Here is a 22636-nt window from a genome sequence, read left to right on the forward strand (position 1 = left end):
AGTCGAAGACAAAGTTGAACAGAAAAGGACAGGAGTCGGCGGCTGACAAGTGACCTTACAAGACCACGTGGGAATGCAGAAGTGGAACGCATGTGCAGACATGTGTTATACTTTATTCATACCTAGGGAACACAACATTCCATTTGTTTAAATCAAATGGTAGTGCCAAACCGAATTGGTGTGTTCCAGCAAATAGCTACCTAAGAGGAAAGAAGGAGAGCACGCCTTCTGACACAATTGTCCCCACAAGTACAAGGCATCCAATGTACTAGTGGACAATAGATTAATTACACGGTTAATAGAACTACTATATATACTGTTGTATCCACTATTGTAAAAACTAGTGGTGTGGGTTTATCTGTTAGAGTCAAAACCGTGTAATAGCTTTAGTTTATCTCTTAGCTATAATCTAGGTAATCTGTATCAACCAACTATCATTTCCGCCAAGGATAGTTGTGATTCTTTCTGATTTAATCAATAAAGAATAACAGTTGAAAATTACCTGTGACTCTATCTTATTTACTACAGAATACTAAACGTGTTTAACTGACTAGTTAATTAAGAAAAGAATTGTATTCACCCCCCCTCTACAATACTCCTGTTGTTATTAAGGGACCAACAGAAACAACTGTGATATATTACAATAAAGCACGTATATTAACAAAATAAACATCCAAATTAAATATTTAATTTTACATAATCTATATTTAATAGTAAATTCAACAAATTATGTTCTATTTTGACAAAGATTACACATTTTTGTGTATAGATTTTAATTATGTCATGTTATATTTATTTGTGTTATACTACACTTTTATTTTCATTGCATATTAGGAAATATTATAATATTTTTTTAAAATTCAATGGATATCCATTAACTCGCTTAATCCAATGGATATGGATATGGATGGATGGACTGAAATTAAATGGATATGGATATGGATAAACAAAAATTAAATGGATATGGATACGACACCACCCGATCCATATTCGATCCATTGTCATCCCTAGTTGTCGTCGATTTATTGGCAACTTAACTGTCGTTTAGAGCCTAAATTGAATTCCAGGTAGGATTAAAATCCATGGAAATTTGATTCTACCGTTTTCATGGCATCTCATTTTTTATTATATATTTTATTTTTATTTTTTAAAATTTTTTCTACTTATAGGCTGGAGGTCTTTTCGGAAGCAATATCTATATCCATAGTTAATTGAGAGGAATGAAATTCCTCTACTCTTGGGAGTGTTTCACTTCGGGTGAAGAAATGACTTGTCGTTATTCTAGGATAAGGAAATGATTGTCTACATCTCATATCCCTCATACCTCGCATATGCGGAATTAGTTGTTACTGTTGTTGTTGTTGTTGTTGTTGTTGTTGTTGTTGTAAGTAAATATATTTATTGATGAATTACTTTATAAAAAAAAAAGTATGTTTGATCGTTGATGGATACAATATTCGGCCAATCTCCAATATTCGGGTTAGGGTTATTCCCGGCAAATTGCTGGACGTTAGAATTCTATTGTCCTTAAACCTATACTATTGCACTTAAGTGTATCTTTACCTTAACCCGTAAAAGTTGCAATATTAATTAATTAATTAACTAATACACTAAACTGGAATTACTGTTCATGATGACAATATGAAAAATACCCCAAAGTATAACTTTTTTTTTTTTAAAGTTTTTTACCTATACTTTTATTGCATTCTTTTTACCGTTCTTTTTTACTCATTTACTTTTTAAACATTTAGTAGCTAGACCGTTAACCATTTACTATCGCTCAATCAACCGAACGTTAACCTCTTTTTAACCGATCAAAACTATGCAGTGAAGCGCGGGCTCTGTATCCTCGTTGGTAACTAAGTACAAGCTACGATATATTCTATGCAGCAAGTTAAACTCCATAAATATTTGGTTTTGGGATGAAATACAGAGGCTTAACTAACATAAAAATATAATATGTTGTGTAACAAGTTACGAAGAAATAATACAAACTTGCCTATAAAGTTTTACAATACATAATACAAATATCAACTTTTTGAAGTGAACATATCAAACTGAAAAAGTTATTATTTTACAAATTTACTATGGGGCTTACCATTACTTCTTCCTGCAGTGTGGTTTACCTTCTTATTATGCTACCAAGTTTGTGTTGAACATCAAAGATGTCAAGGATGATTTAAGTTTCGAAAGTATCGATGACTGCTCAGGATAAGTAACTGGATGAAGAGGGATCACTTTATCGACTGATTCACCAATGTGGTTTTGGTTTTCAGGTGATGCAAGACACCTTAGGCAAGCTTTGGGCAAAGTGGGCCCCTTGTACGCAGCGCAGATCCTGTTTACAATATATATATAGTCCTGAAACATGTACAGAAATGTCAACCAAACATCAGCAAATAAGATCAAGAGTTGTGCTTTTGGAAATTTGGGCAGATTGGGTATCAGGTCAAAATGGGTTTGGGTCAAGATAAAGTGATTGCTTGAAATAATGGGTCAGGTCCGGTGGGGAATTTATAGCTTAGGTTGTGCCTGTGTCCAAGGACGTCACTAATTTTGATTTTATTATTACAAAGTACTATTAAGATTCAAATTGTACAGAACACCTCTAAATTTAATGATATCCCACCCATATGTTTTTACAAAGTATCAATGCTTTTGAGTATAAAGTAAATAAAACTAACATCATATAGTGGTTTTCCGTCAACAACAACCCATGGAACGTATTTCTTAGGTGGCTGAAGCGAATTTGTTGCCTCTGCGTATTGTAGGTTTAGCTGCATGACGTAAATTTAAAGTAAGCGTAGTTATCATCTAATTTAAAGTAAGCGTAGTTATCATCTAATTTAAAGAGCTCAAACCGAGTAACAAATCACTGCATAAAAATTATGAATATATTACTTGGTATCCGTAGCCATTAGCGTAGCAATCCTTCACAGGTTTTGGATCTAAACTTAGTTCCTCAAAGCATGATTCCCACTTATCAAACTTATCGAAGTAAAGGTATCTTTCGACACAATAGACGAAAGGGAAGTGATCATGCTGCATATACAGATAGATTATTAGATTAATAAAATCTCAGTTGTTAAAAAAAAAAAAAAAAGTAAAAAGGTTATGTCAAATAATCTGATTCTAGTTTTATTTTATCAATATCATTCACTTATTAGCTTTCAGGAAATAATTACTGGCCGATCAATATAACAACAGCATAAACATAAACATAAACACACAATAAACAAGTTTAAAAAATCAAAGATTTATTTAAAAAACTCATAAATAAATGATGTCATATCTTCCTAAAAGCTTTCAAATTTAAATTGAATTAATTTGAAATGTCTCGTGTACAAAAGTAAAAAACCTAATTAGATTCTGTGAAGTGTAAATTAGGTGTACAGTTGGACTAATACACAGCAAAACATAACTTGAACACATAGTAATTGTATGAACTTCAGACATAAGTTTAGACCCGATATATTACTCTGTAATTACAATCCGATTAATCCAAATGAAATTAACACAACCTAAGGTAATATACTAATATTAGACTGCATAAACAGAGTATTCAAGTATATTCTGTCCAAAATATTTGAATAATATTAGACCTAAAGAGCTAAAAGCTTACCACATCAGGCCAAGTACTGATTGCACAAGCTTCAACAGTGTTAAGCACACACTCTTGTTCACCATGCTGCAAGCAATAGATATATTAATCATCATGAATAATCAATATTAAATAACATATAAACAAATTAATAAATTCCTAATTTTAACTAAAAATTCTGAATACAAGCACATCTAAGATCTCTATTGATGTGTTTTGAGCAGATCAATAAATTTTTTAAAAATGAACAGTCAGGATTTAATAAAGTAAAACCTGGCAAGTGATGTTGCCGTTAGCATTGACTTTTGCATTTCCATATGGAAACAGTTTAACATCAGCGATAGCATCGATTCCTTCGATGAACACATCGATCAAATAATTAACGATGAAGTTTTCGCAGTACGGGCAAAGGGATTCGTAGTAGACTCCTACTTGAACCTTTTCAACTTCAGCCTTTTCTACATCTTTCAGAGGAACGATTTCAATAATATCAGATGATGATAATAATGATGATGATGATGATAATGATGAACAAGTATTGATTGTGAACAAACAGATGATGAAAATTAGCAGAATTCTTGATTCCATTGTTGGTAAATTGGTCAGAGCTTAATGTTCAACGGTTTCTAACAGGAGCCAGTCATGTAAGTGGTTGTTAGTTATAAGCCACATTTGGATATGGGTGATTTGGATACATTACCTGTATCCTACAACTTTAGTCCTCTACTTTTCATAAGTGTTACTAAAATGACTATTTCGTTTTTATACTGGGTGTTCAGTATTTGGTTTGAAACCGTTTAACCCGAATATCGAACCGAAATCAAACTTTGGAAAAAACCAAACCGAAATTAATAAAAGGTTTTCGGATCGACCAAAACCGAAACCGAATTTGAATTCGGTTTTCGGTTCGGTTTATTTAGATTTAGTTTAACCGAAAACTAAATTAAAGACCGAATTCAGATGATATCGTATCAATTTATATATTAACTTATTAATATTATTGTATATATGTACGACATTTTATTTTTGAACACATATTTCAAATTTTCTAGTCTAATTGTGTTTAGTTATATTTGCAATCCTATTTAAATCATCTATTTCATGTTTTTCTTAATTTCTTTCACTAGACACCATTGAAACTGTAACAATTTCAAGCCCTATCTTTTGTTCAAGTCGATCATTCTTGACTCTTTAATATCTCTTAATAAAGTTATTTATTTTTCGAATCCTTTTTTCATCAATTTAATGATATATGTGTATAACTACGTATGTTGTTGAAGGAGCTTTTAATGAATTTTTATTTTCGTTTTTTTTTTTGTTTTATCCGAAACCGAACAGAAAATCAAATTCAAAAGTCAAAACCGAATAGAAACCGAACCGAATTCAAATTCGGTGTTCGGTTCGGTTTTGGTTTTGCTTTTAGAAGTTATGAAAACCGAACAAATCGAAAACCGAACTGATGAACAATCCTAATATATATTGAACTTTGAGTGTGATAAAGTCGATAATTATTTTTCATAAATATATGATGGTGCAAACTTATACGCGATATTAGTTTAATATTTATTGACTATTGACTATTGACTATTGACTATGACTATTTGATGATGAAATTTCATAATTCCGTGATAATGATTTCGAAAAAGATATATGAAGTTAACTGGTGTTAATTGTAAATGTACATTTGTATCATTCATTGGTTGTAAATCTCAAAAAAAAAAAAAAAAAAAAAGAAAAAAAAAATTATGGAGTAATGCATATCCGTCTCGCGTCATTCGGAAACAAATAAAATAATAACAGAAAATAGAAGACATACATTTGTTAAAGTTGCAAAACTATAATTGTAAAGTTATAGCTATTCGACAAAATAGAGTGGTTTCATACTTTCATCCATATACATGTATTCAAATTAAGTGAAGAACCTTTGGAAAAACATCATATTATTTTTATTCGATTTAATTGTTCATAGCTCGGGGTTAAAGGAGAACAAATGGAAAGAATAATATACAGTATATGACATAAATTGCAGTTACTAAAAGTGTAGGGACCAATTATGTCGTTTTTCTATCTTTCGCTTTAGAGTGCCACACTAATGAATGTAGACATGATGAACTTGCGGCTCATATTTTGACAAATCTATTCAGAATCAACCTTGTAGATCTTTATCTTATACCACCAGTATATGTTAATTTCTTGATGTGGTGATCAAACTTTAACAGGTTTGACTTTGATCTGTGTATGATTCATTTTTATTTAATATTAACATTCCAAACACCAAAACAACTTCCGATTCTTATAACATTAAACAGACATACTGATCCAACTGGTTTGAAACAATTTTATAGTCCAATTCAAGTTCAAATCCACATTTAATTAAAGTAACATAATCCTCAAATAATTTACTAAGAACAAAACTTTCAAACAGAAAAGAGTACACTAAACAAAACAAGTATGATCTCAAAACTCTTGATCCAACTAATGAACTAATATTAAAGTAAAAGAAAAAATCTCATTTTAATTCACTTAAACTGGCGAATCTACTACTGTTGATTCGTCTTCATTCTCCCCAGACATCTCCTCAAGTGACTTCCCATTCGATTCGGGCACCAAAAACGTACACAAAGTTCCCAAAAGATTGATCACCCCCAAAAAAATCAACGAGTTTTTTACACCTATACCAGCAGGATACCCTGCATCTACCTTAGCCGGATCTTTATTTTGAGCCAAATATAAGAACCCGAATGCTCCCACAATCGCACCTAACTTTCCTGATGCAGCAGAAATACCATGGCAAGTTGATCGCAAACGGGCTGGGAAAATTTCAGCCGGGACCACAAAAGTAGTTGCATTTGGCCCGAAATTAGCAAAGAAGAAAGTTAACGAGTATAACACAACGAACCCAATGTTGTTTTGCGGATGAGTCCAATGGTTGTAAGGGATTGCTAACGCGAACATAAAGATTGTCATCATTGAAAACCCGAGTAGTTGAATCTTGAAACGCCCGATCCTATCAATCAGAAAAACGGTAAACCAGTATCCGGGGACAGTACTGCATAGCGCGATTAGTGTTTGTGCTCTGGCGATACGGTACACCTCTTGAATCGCGTTCATCTTTTTTGCGGCAGGGATCCACCCGATGGCAGTGAAAATATCTTTTTGGAACAAGTTTTGGCTGTAGTAAGCGATATCGAGTAAAAACCAAGTGGTTGTGGTTCCAAGTAAATGCCACCTGTGTCGTTTTAAAAACTCATTACTAAAAAGCCCGAAACTGTTACCCGATTTCTCCACCACCTGATTAATCTTTTGTTGTTCGGGTTTGATATCCATTTGCAAAACTTTCGACATATCTTCAGCCGCCTTGTTAGCGTCTTTGGCTACTAAGGCGGTATAACGGGCTGTTTCTGGCATCTTCATCCTCCAATAATAGGTCAAGATAGCGGGGACCGCTCCCACCATCAAAATTATTCTCCACACGTAATCAGCCTCGGGAACCGTGGAACCAATCGGATCAACCTCGTAACTCGGAGCCTTAAACTTTGAATCGAACACTGAAGAAATAATGATGGCGAAAATACCACCTCCTAAAATCCCAAACCCTTGCATCGCAAACACGGCCGCGATAAACCCTCCTCGAGTTTTCTTATTCGAGTACTCGGACATAATTGTAGCCGAAAGCGGGTAATCACCACCAATCCCAAACCCGAGCCAAAACCGAAAGAAACAAAGAGTAGTCATAACCATAGTCGGGTTACTCCCAAACGACAAGCCTGAAGCAATTGAGCAAAGACACATCAGCATTAGTGTAATACCATAAACCTTTTTCCTCCCAAGTTTATCCCCGAGCCACCCGAAAAACAACTGACCCGCTAAGGTCCCAACTAGAGCAACCCCGTTGACAGCAGCAGACACGTTCGGTGGTAAACTCCCGGGCTTTGCCGAGCCCGGTGTGTGGTAGTAAATCCGGCCCAACATTTTAGTGACCAAAGAGATGCAAAAGAGATCATAAGCATCTGTGAAAAAGCCCATTCCAGCTATTACAATTGCAGTGAAGTGATACCATTGTGTTTTTGCACCATCTAATGCCTTAAAAACTTGTAAGTTTCCATTAGATGCCATCTCTGTAAAAATTACTAATATTTGATATTTCTTCTTCTACAAGAGGCAAAAAAAAAAAAAAAAAAAAAAAAAAAAAAAAAAAAAAAATTTTAGTTTACCAACAAAATACAAAATAGACGGTGGTAAAATATACTATACTTTTCATAAAGAACACACAAACACATATACTCTATGTCTATATAATTCCCAATCTTTGACAGAAAGGTAGAAATAAAAACAAGAAACAGTAAAATCTTTAATATTATTTTATTTTAGAAATAATAACAAAAACAAAAACAAAAACGAAATACACTTTTTGCATGAAAAAGTACACGTAGTAAACAAGTAGATTTATGTCTAAAACAAATGATCACCAGGCAAGAATTAATAAGTATTAATCATGGAAAAACATAACAAAGTGTATATATAAAAAGAAATAATGAAGATTTAAAAGGTTACCGATTGTTCGATGTAATACTACCGATTGTTGGATGATTAACCACCGTTTGTGCAGGACACACCCCAGGTGTATTTATTTGTGAAAAAAACAATGAGTTCGAATCAGGGTTGGATACGGATATATCATATAGTTATCGATTTAATTCAATTATTAAATTATGATATGATATACGTATGTATCCAACAAATCAACCGAAATAAAATTTGATCTGCCTTACAATTCGGTTAAGTTGTTAAGATTACAACTGTATTTTATTTAATATATATTTTAATTTTAATTTATAATTTTGATTTTGATATTTTCTATAGTCTAGAAATTAGAAAGAATCTAGTTACAAGTATTCCTACATTTTTGGTACGATATTTTTATTTTAATGTGTTTAGGCCCTGTTTGTTTCTATTTTTTTCCCGAAATTTAGGAATGTCACCCGCTGGATTCTTAATATACTCGTGACCCGCTCGTAAAGATTTTTTCTTTAACGGCCGCTAACCGTTTACCAGTCAACTTGTAAACTTTTCTGACCGTACCCGTAACCAGCGGGTAAACCCGCGAATTTACAAAATGTGCACTTTAAATAATTCTTAATCACGGATACCTACTACACAGCGGGTAAACCTGCAAAAAATTATGAAAATACATTAAAAAATTAAATTATATAATATATAATTAAGTATATGTATGTGATTAAAGTAGACCTAAAAGTGTTCGAAATTGAGTTAGATACTGGTTGATAGATCTTATGATTTATTTACTACACTCAATTACAACTTCTTTCATAATGTTATGAAAACTTGTATGACGCACCCACACCAGCGGAAGTGAGAATATAATTGTTTGACACAAACTTGCGAGAAATAATAGAAAATCAATATAAAGTAACTGATAACACGACAATTTAACGTGGTTCGGCAAAACCCTGCCTACGTCCACCCCAAGAGTTCCCTTTATTCTTATAAGACAAAATTGCTGAAATAGTCCCCGTGGTTTGTATCAAAACGCTAGTTTAGTCCCTGTGCTTTTTTTTTATGGATTCGGTCCCGGTGGTTTGTAAAAGTTGCTGATTTAGTCCCTTTGACCGACGACCGTCAAAAAATGCCGTTAACTCCAGTCATGTGCCAGACATGTGAGGGTATTTTCGTTAGTTTCTTTCATTTATTTACAATATTGCTGAAATGGTCCATGTGGTTTGTAACAAAGTTGCTGAATTGGTCCCAATGGTTTTCAAATTGAGCAGGTCGTCACTTTCATAAGAACACAAAATCAAAATCTGGATTCATAGTAAATTGAGCTCGAAAATCAATTGAAACCTCAGATATATGCAGCGACTAACATGTGTTGTGAAGCAACTTCCATCAAAACACCATGAAATTTCTGAATTCGATCAAGAACAGCTCGTATTTTTCTTTATGAACTTCAAAATTAAAAAACAAGATCTGATGTTGTTTAGCATATGAATCCTTAAAAAAAGTGGTTGCAAATGTATCCACAAACACTCGACAATCATCATCCAGACTTGAGTCATAACAGAAATTACGAATTTGAAGGATGAAAATTCGATTGACTTTTTATACGAATCTTTGACTCCAAAATTCAAACTCGATACATTAAATTGAGATCTGAGATTGTTCATACACCTTCATGAGATGAAAATAAACAACTCTGCACTTTTACTTTTCTCGATTTCATTCTGAAACGATCCGGAGCTCAAGTCACCATGACTTTCTGAAGAACGACGAACTCGAGATCAATTTGCTCAAATATGTTGTTGTAGAACTGAAGTTGTGATCGATGAGGTTTAGGAATTGTATTAGAATCATGTTGTGGTAATCAATTAAAGTTAACACTCAATATTTGAAGATTTGGATTTTATGAGATATGAACATTCATACGATTACTGTAGGAGGTAGCTTGAATCTGATTAACTGACTTTTGTGAATTATGTAAACTGAATCTGAGATTGAATAAACTGAAATGAATGAATGGTCTAAGACAGTGTTAATGTGAGGAAGATAGAAATTTTGGGGATAAAGATTTCAACAATTTTGTTACAAACCACAGGGACCAATTCAGCAACTTTGTTACAAACCACAGGGACCATTTCAGCAATATTTTAAATAAATGAAAGAAACTGATGAAAATACCCTCACATGTCTGGCACATGACTGGAGTTAACGGCATTTTTTGGACGGTCGTTGGTCAAAGGGACTAAATCAGCAACTTTTACAAACCACCAGGACCAAATCCATCAAAAAAAGTACAGGGACGAAACTAGCATTTTGGTACAAACCACAGGGACTATTTCAGCAATTCTGTCTTCTTATAATATAAAAAAACACGATACAAGAAAAAGTACACTATGAGTTAAACCCAAACCCCTTATATTTTAGTATAAAATCTAAGTTTCCCGTACACTATTTTACACTCCTTACAAGAATAAAACTCTCCCTCACAAATAAATACACACTCCGTTGATAAATCCTATCAACTATGTTTTTCTTTTCTTCTTGTGATTTGTGATGCTTTCTCCTTTTGCATGATACCTATTTATAGATGAAACATTTACATATTGTAAGACCCTGAAATTTATACATCAGAAAGTGTCACCAGCGAGTGTCCTCAGAAAGTGTCAGGAAAAGTCTACTTATACTTATGCATTTTTAGATTTTACATACTTAAAATTTGTGCTGGCTTTCATTTCAGTAGAAACGCGCGCCGCGCACTTGGCCGCGCACCGCGCAAAAGGTGCTGGCAGACACGATTGTGATTTTTAATATTTTAGAAGGGCATTTGGGTCTTTTCACTTGAGGGTCGGTTTTGAGCCACTAAAACTTATCCAAACTCAGTGTTGGACCTCATTTCACCCGCACAAAACACTCCCAACATATCCTAGAGAGAGAGGGTGATTTTATTGTGAGAAAGCTCCGATCTAGGAGGAAGAAGCTCGGTTCTCACCAAACCTCAAGAGTTAAAGTTGTTCACCTCGTTCCTAAATACGTTTTGGTGGTAGTGGTAAGTCTTGAATCCGAGTTTCATTACTTATGATTATTGTTCAATTTAGGGTTTGAACTTAAATGTTCATGAGAAAACCCACCTAGCTCTTTAATGGAAGTTAAGAGCTAGTAATCGGGTTTAATGTTGTTGTTGGTGGGTTTTGGGTTGGAAACCGACTTGGCCATGTTTAGGGCTTGCAAATTAGGTATAATCACTAGTGTTAGTGATTATGGAAGTGTTGGAACCCATTTGGATATATTTGGAAGACTAATTTTGAAACGGGTCAAAATTAGGGTTTGTAGGTGATTTTAAAAGATAAGTGTTTAACACTTATCTTTCAGTTATAGATAAGTGATCTCCCAGTTATAGAGCGCGCCGCGCGTAGGCCTGCACGACGCACAAATGGCCATTTGCTGGTGGGTCGCCCAGTTGTCAACTTCTGATTTTGTTTTACGCTCTAGCGCGCGCCACGCACCCATATGCGCGCCGCGCATATGGTCAGACAGGAAACTACTGTTGTTTAAAAAAAGAGTGTGTTTTCTAGTAAACGGTTTTGGAGTCATTACAAGTGGTATCAGAGCATGGTCTAAGGAATTTAGGAGACTTGAGATAGGTGCCTAGACTTAGACTTTTGTGTGTGCTTATTTGTTGCGGGACTTGTAGGAATACGGGTCGGACGGGATTCGGTTAGTGCCTTAGTGTATAGGTGAACTAACTAGGATTGTAATTGTGTTGTGATATTATACTTGCGTATGTTTATATCGCGTAGAGTTTGTGTTTGTGTTTGTGTATATCATCGAGCAGGATAGTCGTTGTATTAATGAGTTGAGACGGTGTGTGCACGTAATAATGACTAACTATCATTGTTACGAGTGCAAATCGTGGCTAACGAGTGATGTACGATGGGTATTAAGCAAGATGGGGCGGTGTTATGTGTATGGTTTATTTTATGTTCATTGTTTAATCGTTTTACGTTCTGTAGAATGACGATGAGGATAGGGACTTCAAATGGAGAACGAAGTGATGATGATGAGATAACGGCTAGGATTGAAGCTGCGGTTACGGAGCGAATGAGTGCGCTTCGAGAAGAGTTTGAAGGGGGCTTCTCAAACCTCGAGGTGATGGTGAAAAGGAGTTTAGTTACAAAAACTTTCGAGTTACTAAACCTTCCATGTACTACAGAGATCCGAATCCATTAGTAAGTATCGGTTGGATCTCGGATGTCGAAGGGTGTTTTCTTACAAGTGAATGTCCTCCGGACAAGAAAACGAGACTCACTACTAGTTTGTTATGGGGTAGCGCGAAGAATTGATTGGATGGTAAGATTGATATCGTTGGTGAAGAACCATTCATGAGGTTGTCATGGGACGATTTTAAGAAGGCATTCTTTGAGGAGTACCGGACACAAGCCGATTTGACACGGATGTGTGATGAGTTGTGAAGCTTGCGACAAGGGTCTATGGACCTAAATACTCTTAGGGCTACCTTTTTTTCTAAGGCTCGATTTTGCCCCGAGTATACTGATAACGATAGGTTTTTGATGGAGGATTTTCGTAATACTTTAAATGATGATTTGCGCGGGAAGATTAGCATTGGGCATGTGGACTCTTTTGCTAAGTTGTTTGCCGTGGCTAAGGGTTTTGAATCGTATACTTCTACGAGGGTTGGTGATACTTCGGGTGAGAGAAGGGTTCAATTGTATGGCGCTCCGAGCAAGAAAGCTAGAAGTGCTATTGAGAGCACGGGTAGCGGGAGGAAATGAGTGTCGGATACTAGTGTATCTAGATGTTTCAATTGTGGAGAAAGAGGGCACGAGTGCTGAGAGTGCCCTGTATTGAGAGGTAATGGCATTGTGTGTTTCAATTGCCGTAAAAGAGGACATCGCAAGGCAGAGTGTCCCGAGCTAGCAACGACGGGCATCGCGAGAAGACGTTCATGTACTTTTAGTGCGGTATTTGTATGTGTATATTTTGTTATAGCATGGGGTGTGTATGTAAGCCTTAGCCAAACTTTATTCTCCGTTGGAGATAATCTGTAGCGAGCGGTTAGCTTACGTTTGTGGTTTTGTGTTGCACTCGGTTGCGTGCGTGGTTGATGAGTTGTGTGAAATGTCCCGTTCATATTGATTACAAACGTTCCATATTAATTGATTTCGTTGTGAGGTTTTGACCTCTATATGAGACGTTTTTCAAAGACTGTATTCATTTTTAAAACAACCATAACCTTTATTTTATCAATAAAGGTTTCAAAAGTATTACGTAGATTATCAAATAATGATAATCTAAAATATACTGTTTACACACGACCATTACATAATGGTTTACAATAGAAATATATTACATCGACATATGTTTCTTGAATGCAGTTTTTACATAATATCATACAAACATGGACTCCAAATCTTGTCCTTATTTTAGTATGCAACAGCGGAAGCTCTTAATATTCACCTGAGAATAAACATGCTTTAAACTTCAACAAAAATGTTGGTGAGTTATAGGTTTAACCTATATATATCAAATCGTAATAATAGACCACAAGATTTCATATTTCAATATACATCCCATACATAGAGATAAAAATCATTCATATGGTGAATACCTGGTAACCGACATTAACAAGATGCATATATAAGAATATCCCCATCATTCCGGGACATCCTTCGGATATGATATAAATTTCGAAGTACTAAAGCATCCGGTACTTTGGATGGGGTTCGTTAGGCCCAATAGATCTATCTTTAGGATTCGCGTCAATTAGTAGATCGGTTTACTAATTCTTAGGCTACCAAGCAAAAGGGGCATATTCGGCTTCGATCATTCACCCATATAATGTAGTTTCATTTACTTGTGTCTATTTCGTAAAACATTTATAAAACTGCATGTATTCTCATCCCAAAATATTATTAAAAGTGGGACTATAACTCACTTTCACAGATTTTTACTTCATCGGGAAGTAAGACTTGGCCACTGGTCGATTGACGAACCTATAACAAATATGTACATATATATCAAAGTATGTTCAAAATATATTTACAACATTTTTAATACGTTTTAATGTTTTAAGTTTATTAAGTCAGCTGTCCTCGTTAGTAACCTACAACTAGTTGTCCACAATTAGATGTACAGAAATAAATCGATATATATTATCTTGAATCAATCCACGACCCAGTGTATACACGTCTCAGGCTAGATCACAACTCAAACTTTATATATTTTTGGAATCAACCTCAACCCTGTATAGCTAACTCCAACATTACTGCATATAGAGTGTCTATGGTTGTTCCAAATATTATATACACATGGGTCGATATGATATGTCAAAACATTTGCATACGTGTCTATGGTATCCCAAAATTACATAATATATTAGAATACATGTATAATACAATATAAGTTAGCTAGAATATGATTAATATAGATTTGTTACCAATTTTCACGTTGCTACAACAAGAAAAATTATCCAATCTTGTTTTACCCATAACTTCTTCATTTTAAATTCGTTTTGAGTGAATCAAATTGATATGGTTTCATATTGAACTCTATTTTATGAATATAAATAGAAAAAGTATAGGTTTATAGTCAGAAATATAAGTTACAAGTCATTTTTGTAAAGGTAGTCATTTCAGTCGAAAGAACGACGTCTAGATGACCATTTTAGAAAACATACTTCCACTTTGAGTTTAACCATGATTTTTGGATATAGTTTCATGTTCATAAGAAAAATCATTTTCCCAGAAGAACAACTTTTAAATCAAAGTTTATCATAGTTTTTAATTAAGTAACCCAAAACAGCCCGCGGTGTTACTACGACGGCGTATGTCCGGTTTTACAGTGTTCTTCGTGTTTCCAGGTTTTAAATCATTAAGTTAGCATATCATATAGATATAGAACATGTGTTTATTTGATTTTAAAATCCAAGTTAGAAGGATTAACTTTTATTTGCGAACAAGTTTAGAATTAACTAAACTATGTTCTAGTGATTACAAGTTTAAACCTTCGAATAAGATAACTTTATATGTATGAATCGAATGATGTTATGAACATCATTACTACCTCAAGTTTTCTGGATAAAGCTACTGAAAATGAGAAAAATGGATCTAGCTTCAAAGGATCTTTGGATGGCTTGAAAGTTCTTGAAGCAGAATCATGACACGAAAACAAGTTCAAGTAAGATTTTTACTCGAAATAAGATTGTTATAGTTATAGAAATTGAATCAAAGTTTGAATATGAGTATTAACTTGTATTAGAAAGATATCTTACTATAAATAATAAAGATTTATTGAGGTTGGATGATCACTCTACAAGATTGGAAGTAAGCTAGCAAACTTGGAAGTATTCTTGATTTTATGAAACTAGAACTTGTAGAATTTATGAAGAACAATTAGAACTTGAAGATAGAACTTGAGAAGATTAATTAGATGAATAAAATTGAAGAATGAAAGTGTTTGTAGGTGTTTTTGGTCGTTGGTATATGGATTAGATATAAAGGATGTGTAATTTTGCTTACATGTAAATAAGTCATGAATGATTACTCATATTTTTGTAATTTTATGAGATATTTCATGCTAGTTGCCAAATGATGGTTCCCACATGTGTTAGGTGACTCAAATGGGCTTCTAAGAGCTGATCATTGGAGTGTATATACCAATAGTACATACATCTAAAAGCTGTGAATTGTACGAGTATGAATACGGGTGCATACGAGTAGAATTGTTGATGAAACTGAACGAGGATGTAATTGTAAGCATTTTTGTTAAGTAGAAGTATTTTGATAAGTGTCTTTAAGTCTTTCAAAAGTGTATGAATACATATTAAAACACTACATGTATATACATTTTAACTGAGTCATTAAGTCATCGTTAGTCGTTACATGTAAGTGTTGTTTTGAAACCTTTAGGTTAACGATCTTGTTAAATGTTGTTAACCCATTGTTTATTAAATAAAATGAGATGTTAAATTATTACATTATCATGATATCATGATGTATTAATATATCTTAATATGATATATATACATTAAATGTCGTTACAACGATAATCGTTACATATATGTCTCGTTTCAAAATCATTAAGTTAGTAGTCTTGTTTTTACATATGTAGTTCATTGTTAATATACTTAATGATATGTTTACTTATCATAATATCATGTTAACTATATATATATATTTATATATCCATATATATGTCATCATATAGTTTTTACAAGTTTTAACGTTCGTGAATCGCCGGTCAACTTGGGTGGTCAATTGTCTATATGAAACCTATTTCAATTAATCAAGTCTTAACAAGTTTGATTGCTTAACATGTTGGAAACACTTAATCATGTAAATAACAATTTTATTTAATATATATAAACATGGAAAAGTTCGGGTCACTACAGTACCTACCCGTTAAATAAATTTCGTCCCGAAATTTTTAAGCAGTTGGAGGTGTTGACGAATCTTCTGGAAATAAGTGCGGGTATTTCTTCTTCATCTGATCTTCTCGTTCCCAAGTGAACTCAGGTCCTCTACGAGCATTCCATCGAACCTTAACAATTGGTATCTTGTTTTGTTTAAGTCTTTTAACCTCACGATCCATTATTTCGACGGGTTCTTCGATGAATTGAAGTTTTTCGTTGATTTGGATTTCGTCTAACAGAATAGTGAGATCTTCTTTAGCAAAACATTTCTTCAAATTCGAGACATGGAAAGTGTTATGTACAGCCGTGAGTTGTTGAGGTAACTCAAGTCGGTAAGCTACTGGTCCGACACGATCAATAATCTTAAATGGTCCAATATACCTTGGATTTAATTTCCCTCGTTTACCAAATCGAACAACGCCTTTCCAAGGTTCTACCTTAAGCATGACCATCTGTAACGACCCGGAAATTTCCGACCAAATTTAAACCCTAATCTTTATATGTTTTCGACACGATAAGCAGAATCTGTAATGTTGAGTCTAGAAAGTTTGAAATCTATATTCGTATAATCAATTACCCTTCGACTATGCTCAACGATTCACGAACCATTAAGTCGTAGATAGGAATGTATATATAAATAACTATACATGTATATAAATTATATATTATAAATATATTAATGAATGCTTAAACTTATTATTTGAAATTATTTAATTAAATATAAAGAGTAGGTTGAATTTACATAATTTATCAACGATAACAAATTGTTAAATATATAATATTATACTTTGAGTTTATGTGTTTCATTATATAGATAATTAATATATGTATATTTAAAACATAATTGTATATATGGTAGAAGGTATATATATGTGATATCTATGCATAAATAATACTATATATATATCCTGTTAAAATGGATAACTATTAAATATGTATAATTAAGAAATTACAATATTAATACGTAATTACAGGTTAAAATATAATTATTATATTAATACTAGTATTATTACTCTCATTTTTATTATTAAAATAAATATTAGTAATATCAATATGATGATATAAATATAAAAATTGACAAATATAATTTATTATATTATTAATATCATTATTATTATAAATAATATAAATATTATTACTAATGGTATTATTACTAGTGTTATAAATAATATTATGAATAATATTTTTATAGTTAATATCATTATTATTATTATTATCTAATATTAATATAATTATTATTAAGATAATTAATATTAGTGTTTTGGTTACTTCTAATATTATTAAATGTATTATTATCAATATATTTATATTAAATATAAATTATATATATATAAGTATATAAAAACGTGTGTAAGATGTATATATATACAAATGATTATCAATATCTATCGGATTAGGATAAAAACAGATTTTTTTTTAAAACTTTTCTTCATTATCTGTTTACCCGTGAATATATGTCGATACCTACATACCCTTTATATAAATCGATTCACTCAAGTATTACAAGAATCCTTCGATATTCTTAATATCAAATTATCACTTACACTTGCTAGTATCTGATGAATTAAAACAGAAATTATAAAAATAAAACCGTTCCCTCTGTTATCGACCAAGAACACCAAAAGCTCGATGTTGAATCGTTTTTAAAAATATAAAAATGCAAAAGTGTTATAAATCCTTCACTGAAAATATCTGCAAATTTGCAAATCCTAATTCGCAAAATCAAGGATTAATTTTGGAGTCAAAGATTCGGTTTTAAAAGTCAAATAATTGTTCAACAAACAAATTCGAGTTAACTGTTTTGATTCAAGTTCAATTGTCGATTCTTGAAGATTATATAAACGATTTACTACTTAATTCATGATGTAATTATTTTCTAAAACGTTCCACAACTCGAAATCGATGACTGGGTTGGGTGTTTATCGCGAAGGCTGTTACAGCCTATTTTATTTTTTTTTAGTTATTTTCTTTTTCTCTGTTAATCTAAAACAGACATCATGAATCTCGTCTGTTTCAAATAGTATTCTATTCAAATCTTAAATTCGATTTTAATAAGTCTTAGATGGGTTCAGTGAAGAAGAAAGGGAACAAGATAATCACGGGTTATAAAATTTAAATGTGTTAATAAAACAGAAAAGTACTAATGGCTGGATGGTTAGGCGTTTGGTTCGAGAACGAGTGGTCATGGGTTCGAATCCGGGATTAGTCATTTTTTTTTTTTTAAAAAAAAGACCTATAACCTTGAAGGTAGTCTCATTCTTATTAGTATTATTATTTTGATTATAATTATCATTTATATTATTATTATTAATATTATTTTTTTTTTCATTTTTATTATTAATGAAAGTATTATTATCATTATTGTTATTATTATTATTATTATTATTATTATTATTATTATTATTATTATTATTATTATTATTATTATTATTATTATTATTATTATTATTATTATTATTATTATTATTATTATTATTATTATTATTATTATTATTATTATTATTATTAAGGTTAGTATTAATATTAGCATTTTCATTAAATCATATATATATTTTATTTATTTATTATTATGAACAAAAGTATTTTTATTAAAAATTATCATTTTATTATTATTATATGTATTACCATACTTATTATCATTATTATTATTCTTAACACTATTATTATTAGTATTATTATTATTTATATCATTTTTATTAAAATATTCAATTCCTTTTATTTAAGATTATCATGGTTATTAAAACTATCCTAATTATCAAAACTATTATTATCATTTCTATTATTATCATTATTACTACAATAAATACTACTTATATAAGACACATAACTAAACTAATATTACTAATATTAATACATAAACTTGTTTAAATATTAATTTGTGTGTTAATATATATAATTAATTTAGGTTCGTGAATCCGAGGCCAACTCAACATTTGTTCAATGATGTTATATGTATTTTTACTACAAAATACATTAGGTGAGTATATAGTCCCTTTTAAACTCTAAATATTTTTGGGCTGAGAATACATGCGCTGTTTTATAAATGATTTACGATATGGACACAAGTGATCAAAAATAAATTCTACGTTGAGTTGTACCATGGCATATTTCTTTATACTTGGTAGCTAATATTTACGTGAGGAGCGTAAACGCGAATTCTGTTGATAGATCTATCGGGCCTGACAACCCCAGCCGGGCTGGACGACCAGTTTTAAACGGTTGCACAGTACTTCGTTTCGTTACTACAATTGGTACGGTGTAGGGTTTATTTAAGAATATGCTGCTGTGATTTAAATGTTAAGTATGGTTACCAAGTGCTCAACGACTTTTCCATACACTTGCGAGTGTATTATGTATATATATATGAAATCTTGTGGTCCATAGTTATAACGCTGCTAGCAACAAAACCTATATCTCACCAACTTTATGTTGACATTTTAAAGCATGTTATTCTCAGGTACAAATTAAGTCTTCCGCTGTGCATTTGCTCATGTTAAGGACATTACTTGGAGTCGATCATCGCAATGGGACCAACTGTTGATGACTCCGTACAGGAGGATTAGGACGGGTTGTTACAGTTGGTATCAGAGCGGTGGTCTTAGTGAACCAGGTCTTACATTAGTGTGTCTAACTAGTAGCTGTTAGGATACATTAATGAGTCTGGACTTCGACCGTGCCTGCATGTCAAAAGTTTTGCTTATCATTTCTAGTCATAAATTATTTGCTTATTATCCTTAGGGAATTGCCTGCTTATCATTCATAAGTCTAGACACGTCTTACTGCATTTAGTGCATCGATAGTGTATAGACAAAATTCATATCTTAGCATATATGTTACTTTGGACTTTAGTTGACATCTTTTCAAAGATTCTCCGTAATTTACGGGATTTTGGTATTATATATACATATGTAAAGTATGTATAGAAGAGTACCAAATCTAACTTCTATAATCTATTTCATACCAAAAATTAATTTTTCCGATTATACAAGATGGATTCCGCATCTAGTTCGAATTCCTCAGATTATGACAGCTATGCCGATATGGATTTTCATTCAAGCTCCGAAGGAAGCGTCACCGGAATGGATCAACCAATCTCCCATCATCTATTCTGGATGAATTGGGGGTGGGTTCGTAATATACTAAGTCACTAGAGACATGAAGAGGGTGATCACTTCCATCCACCAAATTGCCCTCTTGGCGATGAACCTGAAGCACTTACCGGCGAACCTGTTCGAGAAACCATTTTCTCTCTCATTTCTAGAGTATCTCGTTACGATTATATACTATCCCATATTTCAGATCTTGTTCATTCGCTCACTCCAACCACCAATCATCCCGGTGTACTAGCAGAAGTTAACGAACTTCGCGCTCGCGTGACGGCTTTGGAGAATATGGTGCGAAGGTTACAAACACCAGCAGCAGCACCAGTAGCATAATCCGTACCACCATCATCAACACCGACAGTACCCATATCACCCTCAACCACAACCGCGTCGTAAACCGCAACATCACAATTTGTACCTCGGATATCAACATCACACACCTCAATGTCACTATCTGTACTTCGAGTATGATCTTCGTTTTACATATCATTCAATATCGATTATCTTCGCTTTACTTATCGTTCTATCTCATTTATCTTCGTTCGACATGGTAATTATGTAATCTTTAATGTTTTAGAGATCATGTAATCAAGTATTAACGATAAATCAAAAAAAAATTTAATATCTTATTGACTCATTAGATCCATGATTACATCTGAAGAAAATATATATACAAGTATATTTTCATAAAGATTGTAATTAAAAATTCTTTCGTACAAACTGTTAATGATGAAAATATTTTAACGGGTAGGTAGTACCCGAGGAATATTTAGATCTCACATTAATAAGTTACAGTGTATATTCTTCGAATCTGATTCAACGGTCATTTGTTATTCTACTTACAACCACCGATATTCGTATCTGTTCACCACCGAATAACCATTTTTATTCAAATTTCATATTTGGATTTTTATCTATCAGAATCCAACAAGTGGCATAATGAAGAAAACATTGGACAAAATAAAAAGTGTTAGAAACAAACAAATTAATTATGAGAAATTCTGTTAGGAATCCACGCTAACTGTTCCTAGTTAACTGTTCCCAGCTAACTGTTAATTCCGTATTACATTTTATCGCAATTTAATTTATTGTCATTTAAGTTCTGTTATTTATTTTACGCACTTTAAATAACGGGACACGTATACAAGGTTTCGACCTATCATATCGACCCATCTATATATATATTTCGGAACAACCATAGACACTCTATATGTGAATGTTGGAGTTGGCTATACAGGGTTGAGGTTGATTTCATAATATATATATGGTTTGAGTTGTGATCAATACTGAGACCGGTACATGGGTCACGATACGTATTAATTAATTCGAATATTATATATTAAATTATATATGAATATATTGGACTAGTGGACAATTGGACTATTGGACTGCTAACTTTGGACAATTAAAATGAATTAAAATATTGATTATAACATATGAAACTAAACAATTCTTCAAGTATGCCACTTGATTTCATCCTAAACCTCATTTGTATCTCGACGTTTACAATCCGCGTACAAACCTATCAGGATTCTTGAAAATACCTCAATCGAGAAGTTGAACCGACCGCACTTCATCTACAGAAGAAAAGATCTATACACATGAAAAACTCTTGAACCCAAAGTCATAGTTTAACACGTACCGCGACGAATTCTTTAGCATTTATTAGCAAAAACAACCTTACGATTCCTTTTCAAAGTAGCCAATTTTGTCACAGCTTCAGCAGAACAACTTCGATCTTTCATTCGAAAAAGTCTTATTATAACTTTGATATATACGATTGGTTTTCCTCATCGTTACCGGGGAACCTTTCATACTCCGCCATGTTATCATCAGCATTTAATCATCTAAAAACACAATTCGCCCAAAAACACCTCGGATTGATAATCGACGATTCAGATATGACTGCATTAAATGCAGAGGAAACAGTAAAATTTTAGATGGCCTAAATGGCCAAAAGTTTGATGATAAATAAGGGAATGTTAG

General features: G+C 32.7%; 2 protein-coding genes across 2 annotated transcripts; both read right to left on the reverse strand.

The window, feature by feature from the left end:
- Nucleotides 1-1974: 1974 nt before the first annotated feature.
- On the reverse strand, nt 1975-4246 carry LOC139841663 (gamma-interferon-responsive lysosomal thiol protein-like). Its single transcript, XM_071831869.1, has 5 exons — nt 3875-4246; nt 3623-3688; nt 2902-3042; nt 2685-2777; nt 1975-2361 (listed from the first exon to the last, which is right to left on the reverse strand). The coding sequence occupies exons 1-5, from the start codon at nt 4187-4189 to the stop codon at nt 2134-2136; spliced, it is 843 nt and encodes a 280-aa protein (XP_071687970.1). The 5' UTR covers nt 4190-4246; the 3' UTR covers nt 1975-2133.
- Nucleotides 4247-6056: 1810 nt separating this feature from the next.
- LOC139841664 (inorganic phosphate transporter 1-4-like) lies at nt 6057-7717 on the reverse strand. The gene has a single exon (XM_071831870.1). The coding sequence runs from the start codon at nt 7715-7717 to the stop codon at nt 6125-6127; it is 1593 nt and encodes a 530-aa protein (XP_071687971.1). The 3' UTR covers nt 6057-6124.
- Nucleotides 7718-22636: the final 14919 nt, after the last annotated feature.

Source organism: Rutidosis leptorrhynchoides, chromosome 4, assembly GCF_046630445.1.
Source record: "Rutidosis leptorrhynchoides isolate AG116_Rl617_1_P2 chromosome 4, CSIRO_AGI_Rlap_v1, whole genome shotgun sequence".
Taxonomy (NCBI): domain Eukaryota; kingdom Viridiplantae; phylum Streptophyta; class Magnoliopsida; order Asterales; family Asteraceae; genus Rutidosis; species Rutidosis leptorrhynchoides.

Coding starts and splice junctions, on each gene's coding strand:
- LOC139841663 (XM_071831869.1), bottom strand. CDS start 4,189: ATGGAATCAAGAATTCTGCTAATTTTCATCATCTGTTTGTTCACAATC. Junction 3,689..3,874: donor ACGGCAACATCACTTGCCAG/GTTTTACTTTAT, acceptor TATTGCTTGCAG/CATGGTGAACAAGAGTGTGT. Junction 2,362..2,684: donor ACGGAAAACCACTATATGAT/GTTAGTTTTATT, acceptor TACATGTTTCAG/GACTATATATATATTGTAAA.
- LOC139841664 (XM_071831870.1), bottom strand. CDS start 7,717: ATGGCATCTAATGGAAACTTACAAGTTTTTAAGGCATTAGATGGTGCA.